General features: G+C 41.3%; 2 protein-coding genes across 2 annotated transcripts in view; one reads left to right on the plus strand and one right to left on the minus strand.

Moving 5' to 3' along the window:
- The window catches only part of DCAF5 (DDB1 and CUL4 associated factor 5), a 108,657-nt gene extending 98,675 nt beyond the window's left edge, over window positions 1–9,982 (minus strand). The window contains exon 1 of the mRNA XM_058567189.1: window positions 9,726–9,982. Within this exon, the coding sequence (XP_058423172.1) occupies window positions 9,726–9,939 (214 nt within the window). The 5' untranslated portion in view covers window positions 9,940–9,982. The remainder of the gene's footprint in view (window positions 1–9,725) is intronic.
- A 404-nt stretch (window positions 9,983–10,386) lies between these two features.
- The window catches only part of EXD2 (exonuclease 3'-5' domain containing 2), a 97,288-nt gene continuing 84,936 nt past the window's right edge, over window positions 10,387–22,738 (plus strand). The window contains exon 1 of the mRNA XM_058567195.1: window positions 10,387–10,671. The gene's annotated coding sequence lies outside the window, so the exon portion shown is untranslated. The remainder of the gene's footprint in view (window positions 10,672–22,738) is intronic.

The following is a 22,738-nucleotide window of genomic DNA, read 5'->3' on the forward strand; positions in this document are numbered from 1 at the left end:
AGTGAGCAAAGTTATCAGAGTGATAGCATCAAGAGATGAGAATGAGGAAAAAAGTCAGATCCTTTTAAAATGCACGTAACATTCTAAAAACTTCAGAGCAGTTAGCAGCACATCTCATGCAGACCCAGGCTGGAAATCCAGCAGCACCACAAACTATGGGAGCTTTCATAAGTTACTTAATTTCTCTAAGCCTCACTTTCCTTATATCTAAAATAAGGTTAATAGTACTATCCATACCTTAGGAAAGATTCTTTTAAGTATTAAATGTGATCATATATGACACATATGAAACATCCCCAAATAATATTTGACAAATGAATGACATGCTCACATATTAGCTATTTTTATTGTCAAATATTTATTTATTTGTTTGTTTGTTTTTTGTGAGGAGGACCAGCCCTGAGCTAACATCCAATGCCAATCCTCTTTTTGGCTGAGGAAGATTGGCCCTTGGCTAACATTCACACCCATCTTCCTCTACTTTACATGGGACCAGCCACAGCATGGCTTGACAAGTGGTGCGTCAATGCGCGCCCTGGATCCAAACCGGCAAACCCCGGGCCGCCACAGCAGAGCAAGCACACTTAACCGCTTGGGCCACCAGCTGGCCCCTCAAATATTTATTTTTATGAACAGCAGTGTCTCAGTTGAATATCAGGTGAGGCATTCCTACTTAATTTGGTAGACACTGGGGAGCACTGGAGATTTCTGAGGGATCAGCAGATGTGAGATAATGAGAGCTACGTTTTAGGACACTTACATTATGTTGGCAGTAGTGACAAATACATATTAAAGCTAAAAGAACAAAAGCTTGGGAAGCAGCTATTGGAACCAAATTTTCTACAAAGACCAAGGTAATAAAAATCTTTTTCCATCCCTAGAAGTATACTTCATTTTATTTTAACCAGAAACAATGAATTCTAATATCTATTTTTCCACTAACACCCTACCTGTCCTCTGCATTACAGAACCCTCAGTAGTCATTTATCAATGTCCTTTCTTGATTCTTTAGCACTTAGTTATGACGATTAATACAAAATCTTTAAATCCCCTTGTATTTTTAGACTATAGGTAACACTGGTTATTTTCCAAGTTGGCAAATAAGACATATGAAGTGCTTAGCAGAAGGCCTGGCACACATTACATGCTAAATAAATGTTTAAAAAATAATTCTTATAGTTATTATTAAGATTAAAGAGGCACACATAGTGTGTTCTCATTACGTATTTTTAATGAACAAATAAACATAAGATGGGCCGGCCCCGTGGCTTAGCGGTTAAGTGCGCGCGCTTCGCTGCTGGCGGCCCGGTTCGGATCCCGGGCGCGCACCGACGCACCACTTCTCCGGCCATGCTGAGGCCGCGTCCCACATGCAGCAACTAGAAGGTTGTGCAGCTATGACATACAACTACCTGCTGGGGCTTTGGGGGGAAAAATAAATAAATAAAATCTTTAAAAAAAAAAAAACATAAGATACCTGTGTGGAACAAGTTAACTTTATTTATAGCAAGACACAGAAATATAACATCATCTAAAAGGAGCAACTAGAGTTGTAACGTGTACTCAAAAATTGCTAACATTCAGCTTTCAATTCTTTAGAAGAGATCCAGAAAAGGTGGCTTGCCCTATAGGAAGAAAACGGAAAGAAAGCTATAAAAAGGCAACTTAGAAAGAGTACCTGCCCAGGAGCAATGAGCCCTACTTAGAGTCCTGACTGCCAAACACTGACCAGGCAGCTCTGGGCAAGTCACCTTTTTACTTCCTCACTTACTTTGCCATAAAATGAAGAGCTTTCTCACTCTCTGATTCGAAGAGGAAGGAAGAAGATTTTAAAAAGGTTACCTAATGCTATATTTCCCAAGCTTCAGTCAATCTTGATCACCTCTTGATTTTTGCCGTATTCACGTAACAATTCACCATTATTTTTCTTTAAATTGACTCTTTAAAATTTACCTCACCTTAAGCAATAAATCCATTAAAAACAATATTTTATATATACTAGTTAACTTTTCTAATATGTAAAAAAATAAACGTACAAACTATTAAAATTTAAATATTCATTCAAAGATCACCTAAAATTAGCTTACATACTTTGGCAAATAGTAACCTAACCTTTATTACCAAAAATAAAAAATTTTAAAGGACAGAGAATTAAGTAGAAAAGAAATGTAATTTCACATTCTCACAATAATCTAAGGGTTACTCCTAACACATTAATATTCAGTTCTTTAATTATAAGAGAGAATATTTTTAATATAATGTAGGGCACCAAAAATTGAAAACAGACTCGATTCCTTCTTATGTAATCTTCATTTGAATTAGGATTTTAGTTCCTTTAACCTTAAAAGGCTTTAGTTCCAACCTTGAGTATCTGAACTCAGACTAAAACAACAAGAAAAGCAATTACTTCTTTCTTGAAACCATGAAAAAGAAAAAAAGATTAAAATTAAGTGGTGTTTGGGCTGGCCCCATGGCTTAGCGTTAAGTGCGTGCGCTCCGCTGCTGGCGGCCTGGGTTAGGATCCCGGGTGCGCCAACTCACCGCTTCTCCGGCCATGCTGAGGCCGCGTCCCACATACAGCAACATTAGAACGCTGCGCAACTATGACATACAACTATCTACTGGGGCTTTGGGGGAAAAAAATAAATTAATTAAAAGAAATAAATTAATTAAATTAAATTAAATTAAATTAAGCGGTGTTTATTAGCAATGGAAGTGCTCTTCCGCACACTCGATGCACAAGAAAACAAATGCATCCACTTCTTAACTTGCGATTCAGAAAGCAGTATCCATTCGTGTCTCAAGTTTTACTGGTCAGTAGAGTTTCCCTGATCTAAATGATTCCAACTGTACTTCACAACCAAATCTATCAATAATCAGTGAAGGAGCACACACTTGGACCCGCGCTGACATCTTTCAATGTGGTAGCCAGGATACGTTAACTGAGGGCTACTGCTCTTCTAAGAACTCTTAGTAATCAAAAACGCATTGGCTAAGTCAAGTCAGTGATGATCCTTTGCACAACATGAATAAAAAGACAACTTTCTGATGTGTTAATAATGTCTAATGAGACTAGTGGTCATCAGTTAAACCTCATTAGGTTATTTTAAAGCAGAAGTGACAAAACCGGGCATAATTCTAATTTTGCCAATCTTTGATAGATATCAATTAGCTGACCGACGAACAACTGGGAAAAATAATGTGTATCTATAAATATCCATGTTACCTTATCCTTACGACATGATCTCTATAATTTATCATAGCAATGTCCTCCAAGGCCATCTCTATGAGCCTTCTTTCTTTCCCTCTAAAGCTCATAGGCAAGAGGATTTCTGCTATATTAAGTACTGCAAACCAGAGAAAAATCAAATATCTATTAAAGTATAAAGCAGAGGGGAAAAATTAAAAAGGGTCACGCACTGTTACAAATGAGAAGTAAATGCTCCTAAAATGCAAGCTTCTTGAGAGCAAGATTTATACCTGATTCATCACCTCTGTTCTTCTCATAGCTCCTATCTTATAAATACTATGCACTGGAAAACTATTTGTTGAACTAATAAATAGACCAAAGAATAAAACTGAATATCTTCACAGCAATGGATTATCAGTGAATAGAAAAGCCGAGAGAAAAATCCACGAATTGATTCCCTAATCACCTTGCCAAAATGTATGTACTATAAAAGATTTTCAAAGACAGAAATCTGCCCCACCACTGGCCATATTTCTCCTGATAAACTACCACTGGACCAAGAAATCCATCCTAATTAAACACATGAGAAGTTTTAATAAAGTCAGACTTTATTTACCTGGCTACAGCCAAACACTTTACCTGTAGATAATATGCTCTTAGGTGAATTTATTTACAAAAAACAGATTCCATAAAATGTGAGATAACTAGTGATTGGGCAACAGGAAATGATCATTAATTAATGTGTTCAATTAAGCATATAATTATTATCATAGCTTTTGTTTGATGCTTAACATACGCTTTGATGACCATACTGGAGTTATTAAGTATATTCACAAAGAATTTTTAACAGTTCACCTCATTGAGATCTTTTTTCATTTTTCACATTGCACTGTGCCATGTGCAATACATGTTAGATGTTGAAGGTGTCAATCTCCTAAAAGCTTTTTGTGAGGTTCGAGTTAAACAACAGTAACAGTTGCAGCAGCAGTAGCAACCAGAGCAACAGCATGGGCTAGGCCCTGGTGCTAAGAACTTTACAGGTGTTATTTCATTCAATCCTCACCACAAATTTCTGAGGTATTACTGCCCCTATTATATGGATGAGGAAACAGAGGTAAGTGACTTGTCAAAGGTAACCCAATCAGCAAGTAGTTGAGTTCATATTCACCCCAGGCAGCCTGACTCCAGGGTTCATGCTCTTAATCCCACTTATATAACTGTGGATACTTATAATGATCAATAAAGTCAGAGACCCATACGAAATAGAAATAGGACTAAATGGTTATCCCAGTTATAAATATGACCAATTAAATGCCTCTCCCTATTTACAACTCCTACTTAATTAATGCTTTGAAACAGTATAGTTGCTGATGCTATTTGAAAAGCTTCTGAAGGTGCTTTTCCTACATTTAGTCATAAGCATTAAAAAAAGAGATCATAATCTCTCACTGTAACTCAAAACTTCATACTTATGGGCTATTAATCTGCTAGTTGTATAGGTTCCAACGCCTTAAATGTCAATTCAGGGGAAACAATATTTTCAGCAACTCTCATCCCTAAAGAGCTGAATATCTTTGTTTACTGCTAAGATTCTGTTTACACAAATAGTTTACAAGATATAAGAAGGCATGGGCCCGCCCCGTGGCTTAGCGGTTAAGCACACGCGCTCCGCTACTGGTGGCCCACCCAGGCGCACACCGACGCACTGCTTCTCCCCCATGCTGAGGCCACGTCCCACATACAGCAACTAGAAGGATGTGCAACTATGACACACAACTATCTACTGGGGCTTTGAGGAGGAAAAAGGAGGAGGATTGGCAATAGATGTTAGCTCAGAGCAGGTCTTCCTCAGCAAAAAAAAAAGAGGAAGATTAGCACGGATGTTAGCTCAGGGCTGATCTTCCTTACAAAAGAAAAAAAAAAAAGAAGGCAGAATTACAATTCCAGTTAGATACACACAAAGCTACATTCTGATTGGTCTCCCAATCAGATCCCCAGAAGATGAACATCCCAAAGAAAAAAGAAAAAGACTTTTAAGCAAACATATAAAGGACTCCATTCTAGGGAAAAGGAGAAGCATACGAGGAGGCAATGGAGGCAATTTAAAGTACTAGATGCAACCAAAGATTTAAAAGGTAAACCCGGGATATCCCCAAAATACGTGTACCAGCACAACCTCCTTGCTGTTGTTAGGATCTCCTGTAAGTAGCACTTCAACATACAGTGTTGTTCCTCATCCCTCTAAGAACTAACACACATAAATATTCTAAGAAGAGACTGCAAGCATCAAGCATAAGCAGCAGTTCTTTATAAAAAAGTAATGTTCACTCAAACCCATGTAGTTTACAAAGTACCTTCACATTTAACATTTCATTGAATACTACAGCCCTGTTAGGTAGTTAGTGAGGGCAATCTGTTATCCCCATCTTACAGATGAGGAATGAAGAGACTTACGTAAATTTATACAATTTGTGACTGGTAGAGCCTCCTACTCCTATCACGTGACACCAAATCCCAGGTTCTTTCCACACCACCTTGTGCCTCCTCATTCCACATCAAAAAGTCACAAAACTATCCTGTCTGTCCCCTTTGCACAGGTCTATTACCAATACTGTAAGAAAAAGTATCAGCTAATAATGACATCGCGAGTTAGAAGTACAAAGAGGAAAGAAAACAAACCCAGCAGAGAGGCCTGGCACTCTGTTCAGCTCCCAACCTAAACTTTGCCGAATGTAGTTCTCACAACAGCTCTTCAGGTAGGTGCTGGTATTCTCATTGCGTACATCAGGAAACAGACTCAGAGAGGCTTAGCAACTTGACGAAGGTCACACGCTAAACGACACAGCAGTGATTTTACCCTTATGAATGCTATACCATACCGTCTTACATGATGTCACAGTAATGCCATTTTCTGATCAACGATAAAGAAAAATACTTTTTTTTTTTTTTTTGTGAGGAGATCAGCCCTGAGCTAACATCCGCCAATCCTCCTCTTTTTTTTTTTTTTTTTTGCTGAGGAAGACGGCCCTGGGCTAACATCGGTGCCTATCTTCCTCCACTTTATATGGGACGCCGCCACAGCGTGGCTTACCAAGCAGTACTTCGGTGCGCGCCCGGGATCCGAACCAGCGAACCCCGGGCCGCCGCAGCGGAGCGCGCGCACTTAACCGCTTGCGCCACCGGGCCGGCCCCGAGAAAAATACTTTTGAGGTTAAAATATTTCATGTTTTAAAATGTCAAAAAACCATCCTCCCACCTGTTGCTGTCACAATCTCACTTCACACAGAACACCTTTTCTCCTTCCTGATTTTCTCTGCTTTCCTCTTACTATCTGCTGGCCTCACTGTGTCCTGGAGAAGGGGCTAGCTGTCAGAACAAAAAAGCAATGATATGTTCCTAACAAATAGCATTTTATAAGGCCACAGGAATCATGCAAATATAATTTTTGCCCTAGGTCTAAGTTAATTCTCTCAAATAGTATGTGTCAGTTCCAAGAAATGTGAGCCTGCCCAAACAATTAGGAAATGAAAACAGTGAACAAACTCTGAACAATCTATTATTTTAATCATCACTTTTTGAGGGCTTTAACCAATCCAGACAACATAGAAGAACAACAAAACGCTTAAAATTAATCTCATTACCATCCCAGAGTCTGGCCTCCCACCACATTATTGCGAAACATTAGGGATAGATAGCATTAGCCTCAAAATACTGTGTCCTCTCCCCTCAGGTGTTAACTGCTAAAGAACAATGATAGATAAGTGAAAAGGTAAACATTGACACTTTAGTTTTAAACTTCGGAAGATTATTGAAGGACCTCTCAAAACAAAATTTAATTATCTTTAACAAGTTAAGGTGTATTTATGACTCCCAGAGGGGGCTTCCTTATCTGAAGCTAACAGGAGGAACTTTCTGTTAGCATAAATTGTACTCATAATGGAAAGTGAATAACTAAAAAGGCTTTTAACCAAAACTCTATGCTTAGGGAACAAATAAGCAAAGCTAAGTCTATCTGAGCTAAACTGGAGGGGTGGGTGGAAAAGCTTGCAGGAAGGACTAGGAACAAGGGCAAGAGTAGACAAAAAAGGAAACAGGAAGAACTGAGCTAGCGGAAGTGTGAGGGGAAGGAGAAGGAGTAAGGGGCAAAGAAGGCCAGAACCCAGAAAGTACTGATGGAGATGGGCAACTTAGGCCGGGAAAATTAAGGAAATGAATGCCTTAGAACCAGAACCCTGCCAGAGCCGCCTCTGTGGAAAGGTCCCTCCTCTTCTATAGACTAAAATTAAGCTAAAGGAAATGAACTGGCCAAGGCTAGAGAAAATGGGGTTCACTCAAGAAACAGGGGAAGGTCCTGCACAAGGATAACTGGTAGAGAATGGAGGCAACTTTTTGTGCTTTTTAAAGTGTTAACTTTAAATGGGTGAATGCTATGGCATGTGTATTATACGTTAATAAATCTGTTATTCTATTTTATTTTTTTTATAATTGTATTTATTTATTTATTTTTTCCCCCAAAGCCCCAGTAGATAGTTGTATGTCATAGCTGCACATCCTTCTAGTTGCTGTTACGTGGAACGCAGCCTCAGCATGGCGGGAGAAGCGGCGCGTTGGTCCACGCAGGGGGTTCCGAACCCCTGCCGCCAGCAGCGGAGCGCGAGCACTTAACCTCAACCGCTAAGCCATGGGGCCGGCCCCAAATCTGTTATTTTAAAAAAGTGTGTTAAAGTGAGCAATGTATGACTGTATGTATGACTTAATTAACATGATTAGTTCAGTCTACAAAAGAGTCCTCTCCAAATTCCCTCACCAGTAGGGTGAGTTGACTTGTGTCTGAGAACATCTCTGTTGGCATACATCAGTCTGGGAAGGAGATGGGAGTATTACGAATACAGAAGCAGCAGGAGGGGGAAGAAATGGGAGCTCTTTAAAGAGATCTTCCCCCACTTTTGCCCTTGGAATTTTGGGCAGCGTGGAGGAAGCAAGCTTTTGTTCGGGTTATGCCTTTGAAGTGGAATATCAGGTTTCTTCACGGGATGATCTAGGGCCAAAATCTACCTAGTCAAAGAGAAAACGATCTGGGGTGGAAAAGTCGTCAGTTCTGGAGAAACCCCAGAAGGTTTATGGTGAAATGATCACACAAGTCTTATCTCTGCTACCCCCAAAGTGGACTGCATGCCCCGTGTCACTTCCGACTGTTACTGACGAAGAAGACGGATGCTTTGCCATGATCCCAGAAGTTTCTGGCGAGCTGCCCACTGACGTAAATTAGAAAACCATTCGGGGACCGGCCCGGGTGAAGACAAGCGCCACGTCCAGCGCTGGGCTCCCCCTTCCTCCCTCTCAATGTAGGAAAAGGGACGGAGTAGGGCAGAAAGCGAGCGGGAACGCCATATCACCCGTCTTCGCCCTCCCCCGCTTAGCCGGGTTTCGGGGAGCCGCCCCCAGCCTACCCCCATCCCCACTCGCCTGCCTTGGGCCTGCGACCTCGAGAGGAGGGCGGCGGCGGCGAGCGCCCCCCGGGGCCGCAGGCGCACCTCCCCCGGGGCAGCTGTCGCCGCGGCCCGCCCGGCCCGGGCCTCCCCGGGAGCAATAGGCTATCGATTCAGCTGCCTGTCGCTAGGAGCCCCGGGAGAGCGAGGCCTACACCGCCCGGCCAGAGCCCCGGCCTCGATTTCGTCACTTTCCCCACACCGGAGGGGGAGCCCGGGGGCAACCAAGCCCAGCTGGGCGGGGGGGAGGAGCGGAGACCACCTGCAACGGCAGCCGCGGCGAAAGGCCGTGCCGGCGCGGGGCTCCCGCCAAGTCTCCCGGGGTCGCCCACCCGCCACCCCCGGCCTCACAAGTTGCGCATTCAAGTTCAGGCCGGTGCCCCCTCGCCTCCCGGGCCTGGGCACTCTGGAAACCATAATAAAAACAAGACGCGGAAGAGGCCCCCAGAGAACGACAGGAGATGGAGCTGGGCCCCTCAGAGCGCCCAGGGGGCCCCTCGACCCGCCCGACCGTCACCTCCCCTCGGTGGACCCAGCCGGCCCCCGAGTGGCAGCCCCCGAGCCCTGCGGCGGCCGCCCTGTCACCGCCCGGCCCCCAGGCCCCTTCTCCAGGACGCCGGCGACAGGGGCACGAGCTCCCCCTTGCCTCCGGCGCGCCTCGGCCTCCTCCCTCTCCAAATGCCCCCCGCACCTTTTCGAGTACTCGGAGGTAGAGTTTCCCATCAAACTTTGTCGAGTGGTAACCTCGCCCCCCTCCCCAACCCACACTTTGCGGCCAGTCCTCCGGAGGGGTCACTTTCCACTTGGGATACAGCGAATTCAGGACCTGTCAACCATTTTAGGTCTTTTTAATAGAAGACATCCTCTCCCTCCCCTCCCTCCCCCTGCCATGGTTTTAATCTGACACCAAACCTTCCCCCCACCGCAGGGGGGTGGAGGAGGGTGGGGGTGGGGACGGAGAGCAGGAGGAGGGGGACGAGGGAGAGCGAACGGGGGCGGTGGGAAGGGGGCCGGGAGGCGCGGGGAGAGGAAGGGGGTTGATTTACCTGAGACCAGCCACTGGCCTCCATTGTTGGAGAATTCAATGGCATTGACACAGCCGAAGTGGCCGAGGAGGTCCTTCTTGTAGAGGTTTCTGCAGCCCCGCAGGCGTCTCCTCTGAAAGTCCTGAGTGAGCAGGGGGTCCCCATGCAAGCCCCGCTGGGACAAGAAGCCCACCACTGACCTCATGCTGCCCCCCAGGCCAGCTCTCCTCTTCATCCTGGAACCGCCGCCGCCGCCGCTCGCGCCGCCGCCCCTCCCTCGGCCTCACGCGCGGCCGCCGCACTCCCCCCACCCGGCCCTCCCCCCGCGCTGCGAGCCGGATGGTTCTTTAACCAGCCATGGCAGACGGAGCGAGGTGTGCAGACACTCGGCGGCGTTCGCGGCTTCCTGATGGGCCCCTCCCTCCCCTTCCCCCCGAGGCTCCTCCCTCTCCCTCTCCGCCTCCTCCAGCTGCTGATCCTCAGCTGCGGCCGCGCTTCCGCGATGCGCGGCCCTTCCGCCGGCCGCGGGCGCCGGGAGAACGCGGGCGCCGGCTGCCCCTCCCCCGCCGCGGGCGGCTGGCCTGGAGACCGCGGGCGGCGGCTCGGCTTTCCCGCCGCAGCTCCTCCTCGCGCGAGGACCCGGGTGACGCCGGCGGAGGCCTGGCTGCACCCCGCGAGCGCCGCGCTCTGTGAAGTTGAGGGCGCGTAACAATCCGAGTGGCCGCGGGGCTGCGGGCTCGCCTCCCTCCCCCGGCGGTCGGCGGGCCATCGCCGCCTGGAGGCCCCGCGCCCGGACGAGTGCGGCTCCCCGCTCTTTTTTTCTGCCGGGAAAATGCAGCCCGAGGTGGCAGAAAAGTGGAAGGAGGACTGAGGGCAGAGACTGTGGTCTTCCTATGTTCGCCGCATCCTGGGGCCGCCGAGCCCTGTCCAAGAGAAGGGAACCAGGAGTTAGGACTGGACACTCGGGGTAAGGTTGCTTGAGGATTTTGTTAGTACATCCGTTCCTCCCCCCGCAAAATAAATTTTTAACGCTACCCCTCCCATCCCCCAATTCAGTTCTCTAATTCTCCCTTCCTCCAGCCATTCAGTAAAAAACGCTCAGTTGTTTCGCCTGGTAGATAATAGGGTTGTATATGGAAAAAAAGGGGAAAGGAATTCTTATGAAGTGAGAAGAAAATTGCTAAAACCGAATTGAGGTCTGTCCATTAGTTCCAGGTACATTCGCAAGACACGAGAAGCATTATTCGAAAATAGCAATGTATGTTGTTTAACTGGGTGCGGTGAGCTCCTCTTCAAGGTCTTGAGTGTAGAGCTCTGAGACTGTACAGCTGTTAACCAGCAGCTGCCCTCCAGGCCAGAAGTTGCTGCCCTTCAGCGGGCTGGGAGCCTCCGCGTTGACCCCAGCGAGGAGCCTGGGTGTTAAGTGCTTTGGAATTCTACCAGATACATACAGAAACAAGTACCCTTGTCAGTGTGTTGTAGTGCTTTTCCTCTGTCAGTAAACAGTAATGTAGTAGACTAGGCGGGTGTCAATTTTGCCCTACCAATTTAGCAGGAATTGCATCCTCTGTATCAGAGATAGCACATGGACAGTCGAGGATACCGCCATGAAAGATGAGCTGGACGTGGAAGAGGACACCCATCAAGTACAATCACATACTTCTACTTTTTGTACAATGACAAGATTAATCATCCTAATAAATATGCAAGTAAATGTTTAATTTAAAAAGTCAACCTTATATATCACATTATATACCACAACTTAACAGAAATTCACCAAATTCCAGAAATTATGGTTTTAGTAGAGTATTATTTCCTTAAACAGGAAAATATGTAGTGCTTTCTTTTAACGAGTTTTATTCTCAGGATGCTTCATAGTGTTTATTCATTATAATAGCCCCATAAAGATCAGTAGTAATATACCAGCTTGATTAACGATTTTTAGCACCCAACATCTTTTCTTCAGAGCGGTGTGATTAAATAGGTATTTTTGTGATTATATCAGAGTCTCCCACTGTGCTATAAGCTTTCTGAGAGTAGAGACCATGTCTATTCTGCTCGTGGGAATATGTCCAGAGCCAGCACATACTGGCAATTAGTGGCCACTGGAACATTTGTTGAATACATGAATGAGACCCTCACACCTCTTAAGTGCATACCTCTTCTCCACAACTTTAAATGTGACTCGCTTTTCCCCATTCCCTGGAATAACTGTCCCATTTACCTCAACCTAAAAATAGACCAGGATCTCGTCACAAGCCAGCTCAATTCTAGGACTTTGTTGGAAATTTCTGTAACTGTTCAGTAACCAGCCAGGACAGAAATGTAGGACCACTCAGTCTGTTTGTATCCTACTGCTACCCTTTGTAAGGACAGTGCATAAAATCTCTCTCTTCTTATTCCCATCATTAGGGTTGCCAGATAAAATGCAGGACACCTAGTTCAATAGGAATTTCAGATAAACAATGAATAATTTTTTAGTGTATGTCCCATGCAATATTTGGGGTATACTTATACTAAAATAATTATTCCTTGTTTATCTTAAATTCAAGTTGAATTGGGCATCCTGTATTTTTAGTTGCTAAATCTGGCAACCCTACCTGTAGTATAATAACCCAGCTTCAGAAGGTCAAGCTTCATGGTATCTATTTGCTTTTATTAAGAATTTAACATAGTCCCTTGTGTCATTTATTGCAAACTAATAATATTGTACATAATTATATAACACATTTAATCAACTTCAGTGACAATGTAAGTGTGGCCTTTCTCATATAGGTATTTATAGGGAAAAGGCCAGTGCACTTAGCTTAAAAAGAGCGAATGAAATTGGACTTCTGAATAATCTCTCCTCTGCATAGAATGATGTGTGGAGGAAGAGGGAGAAGAGTGAAAAATTCATATTTTTCTTACCCAGGCCCAGAAACTTCTGTATATTAACATTCATTCAGGAAGCCTTGAAATCCTATGGGAACACTTACTTAATTGCTCCACCATTGGTTGAATTCTGATCAAATGTAGAGTTCCCAGAAATTGATTTACTCTTTGACTCCGATATCATTGGAGAAAGAGTAAAGAATCTTTAAAAACTGACTAGGTGCTAAGGAAATGCTCAAATTTAGAAATTGTTTGTTTAAAAAAAAAAACTAAGAAAATGCTAAGGCCTTTCTCAAACATTGACTAAATATGCTAAATTTTAGCATATTAAGAGCTACATATGGATACTAACATGCTCAGAAATTTTTCACTTAAAAGTATTTTCAACTTGAAAATAAACTGTTACTTACAGATGAGATACTAATTCAGACAAATAATACATATTATATATGTATAATTAAACTGTAATGTCATTTAAATTTTAAAGGATAAGTCATCTATTGGTCCTTTCAAATAGACAGCAGTCAATTTTAATTTTGGAGAAAAAAAGAAGAAATTGATCTATTTAAATACAAACTCCTCCAACAAGATCTATAGGACATATGTCCTTTCATTTTTTTAATAATAATTTTATTTGACATACCACAAAATTCACGCTTTTCAAGTTGACAATTTAATGGCTTTTAGTATATTCTCAAAGTAGTGCAACCATCACCACTATCTAATTCTAGAGCATTTTATCACCCCAAAGAGAAACCCCATTCACATTAGCAGTCACTTCCCACTCCTCCCTCTCTCTAGCCCCTGGCAACCACTAATCTACTCACTGTCTCTATGGTTTTGCCTAGTCTGGATATTTCATATGAGTGGAATCATACAATGTGTGGTCATTGTGTCTTGCTTCTTTCACTTAGCATAATGTTTTCAAAGTTCATTCTTGTGTCATATATCAGTACTCCATTCTTTTTTTAGACCAAATTATATTCCATTGAATGGATATACCACATTTTGTTTATCCATTCATCAGTTGATGGGCATTTGGGCTGCTTCCACTTTTTTGGCTATTATGAAGAATGCTGCTATTAACATTTGTGTCCAAGTTTTTGTGTGGACATATGTTTTTATTTCTCTTGGGTACAGTATATATACATCTGTAGTGGAATTGCTGGATTATCTGATAACTCTGTATTTTACTTTGTGAGGAACTTCCAAATTGTTTTCCAAAGCAGCTGACCATTTTATATTCCCACCAGCAATGTATGAGGGTTCCAATTTTTCCATATCCTTGCTAATCCCTATTATTGTCTGTCTTTTTTATTATAGCCATACAAGTGGATGAAGTGGTTTCTCATTATGGTTTTGATTTGCAATTCCCTGATTGCTATTGATGTTGAGCATCTTTTCATGTTCTTAGTGGCCATTTGTATGTTTTCTTTGGAGAAATGCCTATTCAGATCCTTTGCCCGTTTTTTAATTGTTTGTCTTTTTATTGCTGAATTGTAAGAGTTCTTTATACATTCTAGTCACAAGTCACTTACCAGATTTTTTCCCATTCTATGGATTATCTTTTCATTTTCTTGGTTGTATCCTTTGAAGCACAAAAGTTTTTAATTCTGATACGGTCCAATTATCAATTTTTTCTTTTGTTATTTGTGCTTTTGGTGTCATATTTACGAAACACTGCCTAATCCAAGGTTACAAAGATTTACTCCTATAATTCTTCGAAGAGTTTTATAGTTTTAGCTCTTACATTTAGGTCTATGATCCATTTTGAGTTAATTTTTGTATATAGTGTGAGGTGTAGGGGTCCAACTTTATTCTTTTGCATATGTACATCCAGTCGTCCCAGCACCATTTTTTTAAAAGACTGTTCTGCTGAATTGCTAGTGTATAGAAATACAATAGATTTTTGAATATTGACCTTGAATCCTGCAAACCTGCTTAATCTATTTATTAGCTCTAATGGTTTTTTGTGGGTTTCTTAAATTTTCTATATACGAGATCCTGTCATAGGCTAATAGAAATAGTTTTACTTCTTCCTTTTCAATCTGGATGCCTTTTATTTCTTTTTCTTACATAATTGCCTTAGCTAGAACCTCTCGTACAATGTTGAATAGAACCAGTAAGAGCAAACATCTTGTCTTGTTCCTGATATTAGAGGGAAAATTTTTAGTCTTTTAGTCACCATTAAATATTATGTTAGCTCTAGGTTTTATGTGATTCCCTTATCAGGATGCAAGAGTTCCTTTTTATTTCTAGTTGTAGAAGTTTTTTATCTTGAAAGGATGTTGGATTTTGTCAAATGCTTTTTCTTTGACTATTGAGATGATCATATGGTTTTTGTCCTTTATTCTATTAAAATGCTATATTAAATTCTATTAAAATGCTATATTATGTTGATTGATTTTCATATGTTAAACCAATCTTACATTCCTGAGATAAATCCTACTTGGTCACCGTGTTGAATCCTTTTTATATGTTGCTGGATTCACTTGACTAGTATTTTGTTGAGGATTTTTGTGACTATCTTCATAGGGATGTTGGTCTTTAGTTTTCTTTTCTTGTGATATCTTTGTCTTGTTTTGGCATCAGGGTAACACTCATAAAATGAGTTGGGAAGTCCATCCTTTATTTTTTGGAAGAGTTTGTGAAGGATTAGTGTAAATTCTTTAAACATTTGGTAGAATTCACTAGGGAAGTCATCTGGCCTGGGCTTTTCTTTGTGGGAAGGTTTTGACTACTGATTCAATCTCTTTACTCGTTATAGTTCTATTCAGATTTTCTATTTCATCTTGATTCAGTTTTGGTAGTTTGTATGTTTCTAGAAATTCATCTAGGTTATCTAATTCATTGGCATGTTGCTGGTATTCCTTTATAATTCTTTGTATTTCTGTGAGGTTGGTAGTAATATCACCTCTTTCATTCCTGATTTTAGTAATTTGAGTCTTCTCTCTTTTTTTTGGTCAGTCTAGCTAAAGATTTGTCAATATTGTTTATATAGTCGAAGAACCAACTTTTGGTTTTGTTTATTCTCTCTATTGTTTTTTGCTTCTCTATTTCATTTATTTGCTCTAGTCTTTATTATTTCCTTCCTTCTGTTTGCTTTAGGTTTAGTCTTCTAATTTCTTTTTTTTTTAATTGAGGTAACATTGATTTATAACATTATATAAATTTCAGATGTACGTCATTATATTTCTCCCTCTCTGTAGACTACACCATGTTCCCCACCAAGAATGTTTTCTAATTTCTTAAATTGGAAGGTTAGGTTACTGGTTAAAGATCTTTCTTTCTTTTTAATATAGATGTTTATAGCTATTAATTTCTTTCTCAGCACTGTTTTAGGTGCATCCTATAAGTTTTTGTATGTTGTGTGTTTTCATTCATCTCAAGGTATTTTCTAATTTCCCTTGTGATTTCTTTCATAACCAATTGGTTATTTAAAAGTATATTGTTTAATTACCACATATTTGTGAATTTCCCAGATTTCCTCCTGTTGTTGATTTCTAATTCCTTTTTTGAAAAGGGCATTTTTTCACAGGTCTTGAAGTGAGTTCCTAGGCTGTGAAGTAATTGAATTCAGTAATTAAAGTCAGAATATTATTTGTTACTAAAATTTTCAAATCACATTCCAACTCACTTTCCAGACATTTGGTTCGAGTTTGCCATGCATAATTCTTCATGATAAATGAAGAAATCTAGTTTAAAATAATCTTTATGGAGTGAAAGTAGACAGAAATTCTCAATGGCCAGGATTATTCATTTGATATTTATTCAGTGATATTTTCTGTACTAGGCTATGCCAACCACCTGGGTTTTGTATATTTGAAGTTTTCTTAGCAAAATCATAAGCCAGCTGTTTTTACTTATTTTTAATTTTAGACTTCCACATAACTCCTGGTGAGTGGCATGAAAAACTGTTAAAAATAGTTATTGTTTATTGCACTGGTATATAGTCATATAGCCAAGATTTCTTTTCCAGAGATGGTCCCATGGATATATAATGTTTATTGAGCATCTTCAGTGTGCTAAACATCATTAAGAAAATAAAATTGGGCAATGCCCCTTACCCGAAGTAAAATATACCCAAGGAGAAGCAAGAAGATTCTTTGGTACAGAGGTCAAATTTAAATTGTCTTTATGGCTTCAGTGGTAATTGAGGACAGCCTCCTGGAAAATGAACTGACCATAGCATGTGTGTATAAACTTGTTCCTCCTTCCTTCTGAACAAACTGTATGAACTCATAATGTAAATATAATCAGCATTCTTGACTACAGATCCTCCTTATGTTGGAGCTGGTGATGTACCTGGCTATCTGTGAGCTTGCTGGAAGGTAATCGTTGTTCAAATCACAAAATGATAAAGCCCATGAGATCTCAGAAATCACCTGGTCAGATCCCTTCACCCTTCATGGTTTGTTTTGATCACCATTGAATCTACAGCATCAAGAAGAGTTCCTGGCTCACTAGTTATTGGGTGAAAGAATCTTCCTGAAATGCCCTTGCTCAAGACTCTTCCTTTTCTCTGTTGTGTCTGGTCCAGACTCCTTTATCTGCCTGTCAAGTCCCTCCATGATTTGTCTCCCCCATATCTATAATTAGATTTCCTGTAACTCCTCATCACACACCCACCAAGTAGGCTGGTAGCCCAGTCTTCCCTACATACCTCTATGCTCACACTTCTCTCTCAAATCCTATACATACTTTGAGGTCCACTTCTTCCATGAACCTCTTTTCCAACAAATCTAGGCCACATTAGTTTTCCTTTCCTTAAGATTCCTGCCATGCTTACAGTTAGCATCACAGTTTACCATTTAAATGTTTAACATTTCTATATCCCTGTGTAGTTTTTAATAATTATTTTATTTTATTTTTTTTATTCCCCCAGAGCCCCAGTAGATAGTTGTATGTCATAGCTGTACATCCTTCTAGTTGTTGTATGTGGGACACGGCCTCAGCACGGCTGGAGAAGCGGTGCGTCGGTGCGCTCCGGGGATCTGAACCCGGGCCGCCAGTAGCGGAGCGCGCGCACTTAACCGCTAAGCCATGGGGCCGGCCCTCCCTGTGTAGTTTTTAAAAGTACTTTACATACATTTTTTTTAGCTTTATAACAATCCTGTGCAGTTGGACATGAATTATCATTCATTCATTCAAGAAATATTTATTGAGTACCTTTGCCACTGCCCTAGGTAGACACAAAGGGTATAATAGTGAGCCAAAAAAAAGACTCTGACCAAAGTTCATAATACTTATAGGACAGAGACAGACTTTAATCAAACAATCATGCAGTAAATACAAGATTACAACAATAACAACAATTGCTAACATTTATTGAGTACTTATTATATGGCTGGCACTGTTCCAAGTTCTTTACAGCTATTAACTCATTAAATGTTCTCAACCACCCTATGAAGAAAGTATTATTATCCCATCTTGCACGTGAGGAAAATAACAGTTGTGGTATGTAAAAGTATGTGATAACTCAGTTTTCACATATATTAAATGGAGTTGTTATGGTAAATGAATTCTTATTGGTAGAGCCTTTAGATCAGTGCCTGATTTGTAGTAAACATGTCTGAATATTAGCTATTATGATGATGATGATGGTGGGAGATTAAAATGGGAGAATCCTATTAGAGACATTAAGGAGAGCTATGATTCGAAGGAATGGTAAGTGTGAATGAGGCCAAGTGGATGACTGAGTGGGGGTGCTCCAAGGAAAGGTAACAGCACATGCAAAGGCTCTGTCGGGGGAGAAACCTAAAAGAAGGCCATTATGACTAAAGTGCAGATGGGATAGGGAACACAATATCAGATGAGATGCAGTTAAATAGCTGCTAGATTCTGTAGGGGCTTGGCTGTATGAAGGATTTTAGTCTTTATTTAAGAGTCACTGAAGGGTTTTAAACGGGGCTTACATGATCAGATATGTATTTTATAAGATTATTTTGGCTATTATGAGAAGAAAGGATTGAAGGGGTCTAAGAGTGGATTAGAGCAGATGATTAGGAAGTTTTTATGATAGTACAGGGGAGAGAAGATGGTAGCTTAGACAAGGCTAGTGAAAGTGGAGTTGGAGAGAAGTAGATGGATTTAATATAAAAAGATAGAATTTGGTGATGGACTAGAGAAAGTGGTGGACGAGGAATAAGACATCAGGGTAATGCCTAGATTTTTGACTTCCATAGCTATTCACTGAAATAGAACCCCTGGAAAAGGCTAAGGTTTGAGGGGGAAAACCATGAGTTATATACTCATTAAATTTGAGGTGCCTCTGAGACTTCTAAGAAGAGTTGACAAGTAGCCTGAGCTCAGATGCATGTTTGAGGCTGGAGTCATTGATATAGAAGTGATGGTGAAGTCCTAGGCATGGACAAGAATATTCAAGACAAGAATCGAGTGGGAAGAGAAGAAGGCCTAAGACTGAGCTTTGAGAGATGCTTAGGGTTAGTGGTTGGATAGAGGAGGATACAGTAGTCTCCCCTTATCCGCTGGGGATATGTTCCAAGACCCCAGTGGATGCCTAAAACCTTGGATTATACCAAACCCTATATATGCTATGTTTTTTTCCTATACATACATACCTATGATAAAGTTTAATTTATAAATTAAGCAAGAGATTAACAGCAATAACTAATACATAAAATAGAACAATTATAACAATATACTATAATAAAAGTTGCCATAGATCTTAACAATCTCAGCATACTATTTTTTTTTTCTTTCCTTACTAAGTGGAAAACCTTCACATTTTCAGTTAAAGGAAGCAGTTATGGCTTCTCTTTGGCATATCCAAATTGCCAGCATCGCTACTCTGGCGCTTTGGGGCCATATATTAAGTAAAACAAGGGTTACTTTAACTCAAGCACTTCGATACTGCGACAGTGGATTTGATAACCAAGACAGTTACTGAGTCATCAACAGGCAGGTAGCGTATACAGCACGGGTATGCTGGACAAAGGGATGATTCCTGTCCTGGGCAGGACAGAGTGGGACAGCGTGAGATTTCATCACGCTACTCAAAGCAGTGCACAATTTAAAACTTATTAATTGTTTATTTCTTGAATCTTCCATTTATTATTTTCTGACCACAGTTGACCATGGGTAACTGAAACCACGGAAAGTGAAACCACGGATAAGGGGGGGCTACTGTACACTTGCGAAGGGTCAGAAACAGTGGCCTGAAGAATAAGAAAAAAATTGGGAGAGTATTGTGGAAGCTGGGACAAGAAAGCATTTCAAGATGGAGAGAGTGGTCAACTGTTGCTGAAAAGTCAATAAGATGACAGCAAGTGTTGGATTTGTTGACACCAAGATTTCAGCAGTGAAGCACCACTGTCTCAATCAGAGTTCCTTCAGGGGTGTGACAGGGCAGGACCGCAGGAAAGAGTTGGCTGAACGGTATGAGTGGAAGGAATGGAAATGGAGGCAGTTAGATGAGTACCTGGGAACCTGGGATCCAGGAAGGGTTGTTTTTTTTGTTTTTGTTTTTGCAGGAAATGATTCGCCCCGAGGTAACATCTGTTGCCAATCTTTCTCTTATTTTTTTTCTCCCCAAAGCTCCAGTGCATGGTTGTATATCCTAGTTGTAAGTCCTTCTAGTTCTTCTGTGTGAGCCACCACCACAGCACGTCAAGTGACAGACGAGTGGCGTGCTTCCTTGACCGGGAAGCTAACATTGGCAGCCAAAGCAGTGAGAACGCAAAACTTTAACCACTAGACTATCAGGGCTGGCTTGGATTTTGTTTTTTATAATAGAAAAAAAAATTGAGAATGTTTAAAAACCATTGAGAAAGATCCTATTCAGAGGGGAAAACTGAGAAAGATATATAGATGAAATCTGCCTGTATAGTCTACAGGGAGGAGTTCTGAGAAGGCAGGGTGTAGGGAATCCAAAGCACAGGAAAAGAATTTGGCCCCAGTTAGGAGGAAGGACAGCTCCTCCATTAAAACAGGTGGGAAGGGGGCCTGCCGAGTGGTGCAAGCGGTTAAATGCGCATGCTCCGCTGTGGCGGCCCAGGGTTAGCCGGTTGGGAACCCCGGCCCGCACCGACGCACTGCTTGGCAAGCCATGCTGTGGCGTAGTCCCATATAAAGTGGAGGAAGATGGGCACAGATGTTAGCCCAGGGCCAGTCTTCCTCAGCAAAAAAAGAGGAGGATTGGCAGATGTTAGCACAGGGCTGATCTCACAAAAAAAAAAAAAAAAAACGGGAAGAAAGACAGGATGGGTGCTGGTGAAGGTAGGATTATATGTTTGGTAGTAAGAAGATGGGGAGTCCCCATGTGATAGTTTCTGTTTTTTCTGTGGAAGAGAAAAGCAGTGTCATCTACTGAGAGAGTGGGGCAAGGAGAAGGGAACAAAGTTTGATGAGAGAGGGACGGTTTGAATAAACGATGAAAAGTAGGAGAGTTAAGATGACTGAGCTTGGATGTTGAGGGCCCATTTGGAGATTCTCTGGAACCAATCTTCCCTGTTGTATAGCTTTCTAGAGCTGTATACAAACTGCCCATAACCAGGGCCATAAAGAAAGCAGATAAGTTCATTTGGATTCGGGGATTTTCCAGGTGGATGAAGTAGAACAAGAAAAAAAAAGGGTGGAACAACAAAGTTTAGGGTCTTGGCAAAATAGAGAAATTATAGACCATGGACTCTAAGCCATATCAAAAGTGAAAATAAGAAAGGAATTGAAAGAAAGCTGATTAGGATCAATGAATGAGGGTCCCAATGAGGTCAAAGAAAGTCGTAGGAGTAACTAACAGGCAATTTGGAAAGAAAGAAGGTTGTGATAACAGAAGATGCTTGAATTACAGATTCTGAAACTGGCACAGTTACAGATGATGGCCGAGCCCAAGGGGTAATGGAAGGAGTAGGTGGCTCAGGTGGAGTCAAGGAGAAGGATGTTGAGGAAATCAAGGAATGAGTGGTCAGGACACTAGTGACTGGATCATCTCTCTTTTTTTTTTTCTATAATTAATTAAAATTTTTAAAAAATTTTATTGAAGTCATATTGGTTTATAACATTATGTAATTTCAGATGTACATTTTTATGTATCAGTTTCTGTGTAGACTGCATCATGCTCCCCGCCAATAGTCTAGTTTTTATCTGTGACCATACATATATGTGCCCCTTTACCCCTTTCGCCCACCCCCCAACACCCTTCCCATCTGGTAACCACTAATCTGTTCTCTATGCATGTGTTTGTTTATCTTCCACATATGAGTGAAATAATACGGTGATTGTCTTTCTCTGTCTGGCTTATTTTGCTTAACATAATACCCTCAAAGTCCATCCATGTTGTTGCAAATGGGATGATTTTGTCTTTTTTATGGCTGTGTAGTATTCCATTGCTTATATATACCTCATCTTCTTTATCCATACATCAGTTGATGGGCACTTGGGTTGCTTCCACGTCTTGGCTGTTGGGAATAATGCTGCAGTGAACATAGGGGTGTATAGATCTCTTTGAATTGTTGATTTCATGTTCTTTGTATAAATACCCAGTAGTGGGGTAGCTGGATCATATGGTATTCCAGTTTTTAATTTTTTGATAAATCTCCATACTGTTTTCCATAGTGGCTGCGCCAGTTTGCATTCCCACCAGCACTGTATGAGGGTTGCCTTTTCTCCGCATCCTCTCCAACATTTATTATTTCTTGTTTTGTTAATTATAGCCATTCTGATGGGTGTGAGGTGATATCTCATTGTAGTTTTGGTTTGTATTTCCCTAATAATTAGGGGCACTGAACATCTTTTCCTGTGCCTGTTGCCCATCTGTGTATCTTCTTTGGAAAAATATCTGTTCATATCCTCTGCCCATTTTTTGATCAGGTTGTTTGTCTTTTTGTTGTTGAGTTGTATGAGTTCTTTATATATTTTAGAAATTAACCTCTTGTCAGATGTATGATTTCTAATTATTTTCTCCCAGTTGTTGGGTTGTCTTTTTGTTTTGTTCGTGATTTCCTTTGCCTTGCAGAAGCTTTTTAGTCTGTGGTCCCATTTATTTATTTTTTCTTTTGTTTCCCTTGCCTGAGTAGACATGGATTATGAAAAGATGTTGCTAAGACCAATGTCAAAGAGTGTACTGCCTATATTTTCTTTTAGGAGTTTTATGGTTTCAGGTCTTTCATTCAAGTCTTTAATCCACTTTGAGTTGATTTTTG

This window comes from Diceros bicornis, chromosome 24, assembly GCF_020826845.1.
Source record: "Diceros bicornis minor isolate mBicDic1 chromosome 24, mDicBic1.mat.cur, whole genome shotgun sequence".
NCBI classification, from domain to species: domain Eukaryota; kingdom Metazoa; phylum Chordata; class Mammalia; order Perissodactyla; family Rhinocerotidae; genus Diceros; species Diceros bicornis.